The 7,753-nt window shown below is 53.3% G+C and overlaps 1 protein-coding gene and 1 long non-coding RNA gene across 2 annotated transcripts in view; one reads left to right on the forward strand and one right to left on the reverse strand.

Moving 5' to 3' along the window:
• The window catches only part of AFDN (afadin, adherens junction formation factor), a 94,694-nt gene that overhangs the window by 12,660 nt on the left and 74,281 nt on the right, over positions 1-7,753 (forward strand). Inside the window, exons 5-8 of the mRNA XM_029943272.1 lie at positions 898-1,055; positions 3,601-3,712; positions 4,726-4,887; positions 7,524-7,574. Coding sequence (XP_029799132.1) covers positions 898-1,055; positions 3,601-3,712; positions 4,726-4,887; positions 7,524-7,574 — 483 coding nt within the window. The remainder of the gene's footprint in view (positions 1-897; positions 1,056-3,600; positions 3,713-4,725; positions 4,888-7,523; positions 7,575-7,753) is intronic.
• Positions 1,290-2,094, reverse strand: LOC115296136. The gene is made up of 2 exons (XR_003910747.1): positions 1,900-2,094; positions 1,290-1,525 (listed from the first exon to the last, which is right to left on the reverse strand). It is a non-coding gene; the product is annotated as an uncharacterized LOC115296136 (long non-coding RNA).

Raw genomic sequence — 7,753 nt, forward strand, 5'->3', positions numbered from 1 at the left:
GGTGGCGCCGTGCCCGGCTCCTGACATGGTGCCTTCCAGTGGCTTCGAATTCAGCTAGAGTAGAATCCAGACCCTTGTGATCGTGGTTTGCCTCGGCCAGGGTGATCCTGGGCTGGCCCCTCGTAGTGTGGCCTCAGCTAGTCTGACTGCCTTTCCCTCTCTTGCCTCGGGTCCATCTCTGGCCAGCGAGCCTGCCAGACCTGTGCCAGCCGAAGGCCTTAGCACCTGCTCACCCCCTGCCGGGAGAGCTCTTCAGATGGCCACAAGGCTGCTGCTGCTGGTCGAGCCGGGCTCCTGGCAGGAGTCTGTTTTCATAGAAGGCTTGACAGTCACATGAGCTTAGGAAGCTCTTGGTCACTGCCTTTCTCACAACCATGCTTGTATCTTTCACAACATGTGCCCCTGTCTGTGTTTCCTCATCGCTCTACCCCCACCCCCCACTAGAGTGTAGGCTGTTTGAAGGCCAGGACGCTGGCCTGCTCAGGCTGTGTCCTCAGCACCGGAACACAGGCCTGTGTCTGTGAGTTCGCACGTGCTGGGTGTGGGAGCACCGCGCCTGTGGGAGCACCGCACAGTTTCCTCCTTTTCTCATCCTTGACCCGTAGTGAGAATGGGTTCGTGGCTATGAGAGCTGCTTGGGCTCAGAGAGAGGACAGAAACTGAATTGTCACACAGGACCAGTTGCTGTGAAAAGTGTTACTGGATCAGCAGGTCATACTGTTAATGTTTGTTGTCTAATAGGAAATGAATATAGAATTATGAACATAAGATTTCATCTTTGCACTCATTACAACTGGAACTTAGGTGCCCTTTTTTCAAAGATCATAAATGTTAGCTGTCTTGGTTACTGGGATAAAATAAAGTAGTGCTCAAAGATGTCTAAATGGTTTTTTTTAGGTGGAACACTGAGAATTTACGCAGATAGTTTAAAACCAAACATTCCCTACAAGACAATCCTGCTGTCCACTACGGACCCTGCCGACTTCGCCGTGGCCGAAGCTCTGGAGAAGTACGGTCTGGAGAAGGAGAACCCCAGAGATTACTGCATCGCCCGGGTGAGTGCCCCGCACACCGGAACTTCCCGTTCACGTGGGAAGATGCTCTTTAAATGAAGTTCAGTGTCGGCTAATTTTCTTCACGCTGTATTGATTAAAACGTAATAAATGGAAACCCTGTATTAAATATATAAGAAAATCCTCCCTTCCATTACAGAAGTAAAGTATGTTCTCATTGTAAAGTAAAATACAGAAAGGTGAATTGAAGGAAATAAAAATCACTCGTAGATCTAATACCGAAGGATAACCACAGTCAGCATTGTTACATACACATAGCTTTAGTTCTTATTTTGTGTACCTAGGTCACTTCCTATTTTTTAACGGTGTTTTCTAAGGGTTTTCACCAAGATACATCATGAAGATCCACCTCCTAAGTAGACTCCAGTTGGCTGTCCTAACTAGCATTTGGTCGGTGTGTTCTGTAGCCAGCCAGCTGTGGTTTCTTGGAGGTCAAGCCCGCGTCTCCAACGCTGGTGAGCGGGGAAGACCGGGAGGTGTGACTCCTCACAGCCGAGTGGCCGGCGCCGCCTGGCATCAGCGGGCTTTCCCCCTGAGGCCGACTGCGTGTGAAATTCTTAGCCCTTATGTCCGTCACAAGGAAATGCTGACTTCTTTATTACCAGCATTTCTCTGTCAAAGTCTCATTGGCAGTGAGACTTTGGATTTAAAAAGAAAATCTTCCTTTCCCCGTCTTAGCCGTTGATTACTGACTAACAGATTGTGTGTTACTTGTTTTAGTCCTCTCGCCCCAGGACGACTGGGAGTAAGTAGAGGCAGTAAACCGTGCGTAGTGGTTGGCAGCACGCCCCCAGTACTGACTCCGCCCCCGCTAGTCCGTGCTTACCCAGGGCCGGAACTCGTCCGGGTGCCTGGCCTTGGGTCCCGTACTCAGCATTGCTCGAGGGTTGCCCAGGGCGCTGTGAGCCGGTTACAGAATCCTCAGTTCCACAGGACAGTGCATTTGATAGAATATGCGGTAACAAACTTTGTCATTTTTCCCCTTTTAATTCATTTCTGCTGTACGTGTAAAGGCACCTTCCTCAGGTCATGAGATTCTAAAAGCCTGCCTTGGGCTCGTAGTGATTGGCCTTTGTGAGGTCACTGGACTCTCCTTTGAGGGCCTCCTGCTTTGGGATTTCTGTTCCGTTCTGTCCTTGCACCTGCTCCCAGGCAGAACACATCCAGAAGCGATTATCTTTTTCGTCCTGCCTGCTTTCTGCACTTGCCGTCCTGCCAGTTTCGTAACGTAATAGCTCTCCCATACTCATTGTTATTTTAGCTGTTTAATTAGTTATTCACTAACTAGTTCAGTTCTTCCTTACTGGATACGCTGCTGGGATACAGAAACAAGAGCTGTCTTTAAAGGAACTTATAGAGAAGCCAAGAATGAGAGATACAAACAGGGAGTGTAGAAATGAGAGCAGCGATCAGGGAAGGCTTCCTGGAGGAGCTGTAGTTGAGGTAGAGGTGGCCTGTGGGTCACCGGCCTTTAGGCCCAAGAAATCATGTTAGTGTGGAATTCACGGCCTAATCTGAGAGCACTGAGTAGTTCCATGGGGCCGGGTCTGCCAGGGTATGTGACAAACATTGGGACGCCGAAGAGTGAAGTTCAGGTCCTGAACTGTGTTCTAAGCCCGACGCTAAATTCAGTACAAAGCAGTACGAGAAAAGATTAATTACTTTAGCGAGAGGATGTGGTGTTGTGCACGTGTCTTTCTAAGGGACGTGCAGCCGTGCGCGGAGATGCCGGGCTTTGGTAGGAGGGTGCAGTCCGGCTGGTGGGAGGCCAAGGCTGTGTCTGGGCGAGGGGGCCTATGGGCGGGGCTCTGCTGAGGTCCCAGGTTGACAGTGACGTTCAGGTGCCCCTGGCTTGGCTTCTCTTACTCTCTTTAGTTGTGTTTTGACGCCTGAGTACTGAATTCGCACGAAGAAAGGGTGGTCCGGCAGGTGTGTGAGGCCACGGGCCGCCGGCCGCCGCATGTTTGCGCTGTGTTCCTGGGCCTTTCTCAAGTGATTCAGAGAACTCCTTGGCTACCGTAAAAACATAAAGTGAAAAGTAATACGGCGCAGTGAATTTTAAGAGGGTCATGAATGCAGTATTTTAAAACAGACACTCCCTGTGGTATATCTAAATGATCTGGTTAAATTTAATCATAAAGAGATCATCTACAGGGAAAAGCTGTTCTGTTCTGTCGTTGGTGGCGGTTACCCTGAGAGTGCGCTTTAGACGAAATTACGTTGTAAAACCAGGTCTTGGATAGTGAGCAGGCGGGTTAGGGACCGGGTGACTGAGCCACCGCAGAGCGCTGTCTCCTTAGGAAATTACTCACAGTCTGACTAGTACATACTGTCCTTCCATAGAAGACTTTGTTTAAAAAATTACTCAACGGGTTCTTTTTGGGGCCAGAGAAGCAAGCAAGTGGGCGCAGCGCTCCCGAGGGCCGCCGGCAGGGCCTGGCCAGTTTCGATCTGCCGGGGCTTCTGTTTGCTGGAGGTCTTGTTCGTGAACCCTGGTGTCGTCACCGCTAAGTGTTTGTTCCCGCAGGTCATGCTTCCACCGGGAGCCCAGCACTCGGATGAAAAAGGGGCTAAAGAGATCATCCTTGATGATGACGAGTGTCCTTTACAGATCTTCAGGGAGTGGCCAGGTGACAAAGGTAAAGGAGGATTTCACTTGTAAAAGAATTGTTTCTGTGATCCCGATAGCAGTGTGACTGTCGGGGCGGTGCTGTTGGGGACAGAAGACCAGGCGTGGCTGTCCGCGCCCGCCCTAGACTTGCCGAGCGGCTCCCCTGGCCCCTTGTCAGGGTGCAGCTGGGCCGCGGGCCCAGAGCGGCTGTGTGCAGTGTCCGGGTCCCCACAGCGTCACGTGGAGGAACACGGCTCCGCATCGGCAGGGGCGTCCTGTCCGCGCGGAGCGGGCGGGGGTGGGGGGGGGCGGCTGCTGCGGCCTCGAAGGTTGTCAGTCACTCAGTCGTTTCACATAACAGACCAGACTTTTCACTGTTGAGGGCCCTGCATTGTCTCCAGCAGAGCGGGCTGAGAGCTGTGTTTGGACGAAGTCTCATTTTCTTGCTCCCTCACACGATGAGCTGTCATTCAGCGGAAGGTCTTGTGTCCTAAAGACCTAAAACTTTGCTGCCGGTTCATCCTGTCAGGGCCTGAGTGTGCGTTGGTGGTTAAAAGGTACACTTGCTTAGTACCTTCCCTAGACCATTTAAAGTTAAGTTGTATTATAAAGTCGAATTGCATTCAATTCTGAGTTAGTTCAGTTGAATTAAATAAAAATCAAATCCCCTGAAAATAAATTTGTGCGTAGTATGTATGCATGGGGGAGTGTGTGTATAAGTACGCTTACCGTAAGGTTAGTTACCAACATAGACGTTCATTTATTCTTAAGCTGATGCTCTGGTGTTTTTCAAGCATGTAGTATGCTTAGGTAGTTGTTGGCTTAGAATAATCTTTGCAGATTGCTGCTAGAGTTTTCAGAATACGAGTGACTAATACTTCCTCTCCTGAGTAAAAGTGTACCTTGGGTAAAGCCTCACTCAGGCATTCCTTGAGAGAGGTTATTAAATCATCTTTTCCTGCTAAGGGGAGTTGACCGTCAGTCACTGAGCCGTCCTCTCCGGTTTGAGGCTGGTTGGTGACTCACAGCGCTCTGTTCTAGGGGTTTTAGTCTTTCAGCTGAAGAGGAGGCCGCCGGACTACGCCCCGAAGAAGACGAAGCAGCACAGCGACGGGAAGCCGGCAAGGGGCAAGGAGAGGGCCGAGGGCTCCGGCTCGGCTCCTCCGCCCGAGAAGCTGCCCTACCTGGTGGAGCTGAGCCCAGGTGAGCGCCCGGCCAGGGGCCTCGCTCTGGCTCCAAACGTTTACTGCCGTCGCCTTTCCGCGGCTCGAAGCCGTCTGTAGGCCGTTTCTTCTCAAAACAGTTACTCTCATAAGATGACGTTCGTTAAAAAACCCCAGAACCTCGAGGTCATATGGAACGTGTATATTTATATATCAAGTTTGCATGGAGCAAAATGAATATTGAAAAACGAAATTTAAAACCGTGAATATCACGAGTTTAAGGGGAAGTTTAAATGATCCACTTCTTTAAAAAGTGTGTTTCCAACATAACCTTAGAAACTACTGCGTTTCCTAAAAACGACAAACTGAAATGTACTCTTAGGGCACATTTCATACAAGCAAGTACATGTGGGTAGGCGTCCTGTTGTTTAATGTACCAACAGCGGGTTGGTACCTTTAAACGGAACAGTACGTCTAAGTAATCCTTCTACCAGAGGAAGGGTCTTTGGTTTTAGAATTACAACAGCCTGAGTTTCTTCTCACGTTCATTCTCGGTTTCGTTTTAGAGCTCCCCTCCTAAGCTGAGGCTGTGCTGAGTTAGCCAGGAGGTGGAGGAGGACACGGACGTGCCGAGAGCAGTGTTTTATGCACACACCTGATGTAGCGTAAAACGTGCATGTATGTGATGCACGTAAATACACGTATGTGACATCTTGATTGTCATTCAGCCAAACCAAGTCCTTTTTCGTTCACTGGGTCCAGACAGTAGAGTGTCACTGTGGTCTGCGCTGCTCTGAGGAACGGGGTGGCAGCACAGCTTTCAGATGGAGCTCAGTTAGCCAGGACCGAGGAAGCTGCAGACCACAGTGCTCGCAGGACCGTCCGCACTGGCTCGAGCGGGAGTCTTGTCCTTCCCTCCTTTGACTCTCGGGCGCTGACTTGTGTTTACGAGACGTGGTCCCGCAGCCCGTGGCACACGCGGGCTCTGTGGGTGCGGGAAGCATCATGTTTCAGCGGATTCTCGAACTCCCGATCAGTGGCGGTGAGCGGCCGGTGGTAGTGTTTACACCCAGTCACATCTGAGCAGTTGTCAGAGTGGATGCGCTGTTTGTGGGGGGTGTGAGTGTGGCTTTGTCCCCCTGCTCTGACTGAAAAGTGCACGCCAACTTCTCGCTGTGGTTCACAGCCACGGCCCGGTACCGCTGTGTGACCGGAGGACGCGTGCGCACGGTGGCCGTCTGAGGCTGTGGCAGGCAGCACCTGAGGGCCAGCCAGTGTGTGGGAACTTCAGCGTTTTTAGGATCTTTGGGCTCTGGGTCTGCTCTTGGAAAGCGTGCATCGCATGCTAGGAACTAATGATCGCTTCTCCGGATCTAAGTTGTGAGGACTTAGGCGTGGCGGTCTCGAGGGGACCGAGAAGTAGCTGACAGCGGGTCACGTTCGGAGGACGGCAGGAAGGCGGCCTGCGTGGGCAGCACGGCCAGGGCGAGCCCTCATTCGTCTGTGTGACAAGCATTTATTGGTCCTTAGCACATGTCAGGCCCTCCCTGGTCTGGGCCTTCGGGATGGGCTCCACCAAACAGATGGAGCCTGGTCCTGGGAGCACAGCCCCGGGAGCACCGCTGGACTCACTGCGCGCTTCATGCTCGTGGCCGCCCTGTTGCACGTGCAGCAGTGGTGCGGGCGCGGGCAGAGCGCGGGGCCCGGTAACAGGGCTGCACGGCCGTCACCGGCCGCTGACACAGGCACGTCCCTCCTCCCCGGTGTTGACAGACTGCTGTTCCAGGGACGGCGATGTGCGCGAGGCCGTCCCTGCCCTCAGCCGACTCCCGGAGAAGAGTGCATCAGGATGCCCTGCGCGCGTCCCCGTGACTCCCCGTGGTCTGGCCTCCCTCCCGAGGGCCAAGGGGTCCCCCCAGGTAGCCTCCCTCCCCGTTGTTCCACAAGAGCGTGAGTCACATCGGCCCCACGGTCCCCAGGGTGAACGGGCCGCCGGCTGCAGGGCTGAGAGCTGGGCTGTCCCCTGGGCCACACGGTCTCTGGACGTTCACGTTATTATTAGCTGAGCACAGTCAGCATGCTGAACGCAACGGATTTCTTTTCATTTATGAGGAAATAACGCTGGTAGATGCAGGTGTGTCCTGGGCAGGTCGGTGCTGTGTTTCCGCTGGTCGAGATACCAGCCAGACACAAGCCCAAGGCCGGCCCCGGGCTCAGGCTCGGTGGCGATGGGTGGGAGATTTTGGAGGGGTGGGGGAATGCTTAGACTGTCCTCCCTGGCTTTTGGAGAGACAGGGGTGGCAAAAAGTCTTGTGATTCGTTGATTTAGATTTGAATGTGTTCTTTTAACAGAAGGAGGTCACCAGCGCTGGGGGGTCGTCTTCTGTCCGATGAACTAACTTTGCCCTCCTGCTGCTTGGGGACTCACCTGGCGTCTGTCTCGGTGTTTCCTTAACAGTGTGCACTGCTCTCTCACACTCACGCCGCCGCCCGGAGCGCTGCTGTCCTGTCCTCACAGCCCTGGGGCCGCGGGTGAGACGTGCTTCTCCTCCTTTGAAAGTGTCCTCCTGCAGCTCACCCTCTCCTGTCTCTCTCCTCCTCCCCTCTTCACGCGCCCCGCACGGCCTCTGTCCTGCCGCCACCGCCTTCACCTGGGCCCCGCGCACGCGTGTCTAGTCCCAGGGCGAAGGAGCCACTTTGCGTTCTACGGCTATCACGCTCACGAAGGTAATGCTGTGCTTCCTGCCGCTGCCGGGTCGGGCTAGCGGGGCACCTGACCCCCGTTCTCTGCATGCGGGTTTGAGTGGGCACACATCGCTCGTTTCTCGGAAATGTTCTGTCCTGTCACTTCATCCCCATCAGCAAGTGCTCTGTATGCAGCGTTCACTGCATTTCAGAGGAGCTCA

The sequence above is a fragment of the Suricata suricatta genome, chromosome 7 (assembly GCF_006229205.1).
Source record: "Suricata suricatta isolate VVHF042 chromosome 7, meerkat_22Aug2017_6uvM2_HiC, whole genome shotgun sequence".
In the NCBI taxonomy this organism is placed as follows: domain Eukaryota; kingdom Metazoa; phylum Chordata; class Mammalia; order Carnivora; family Herpestidae; genus Suricata; species Suricata suricatta.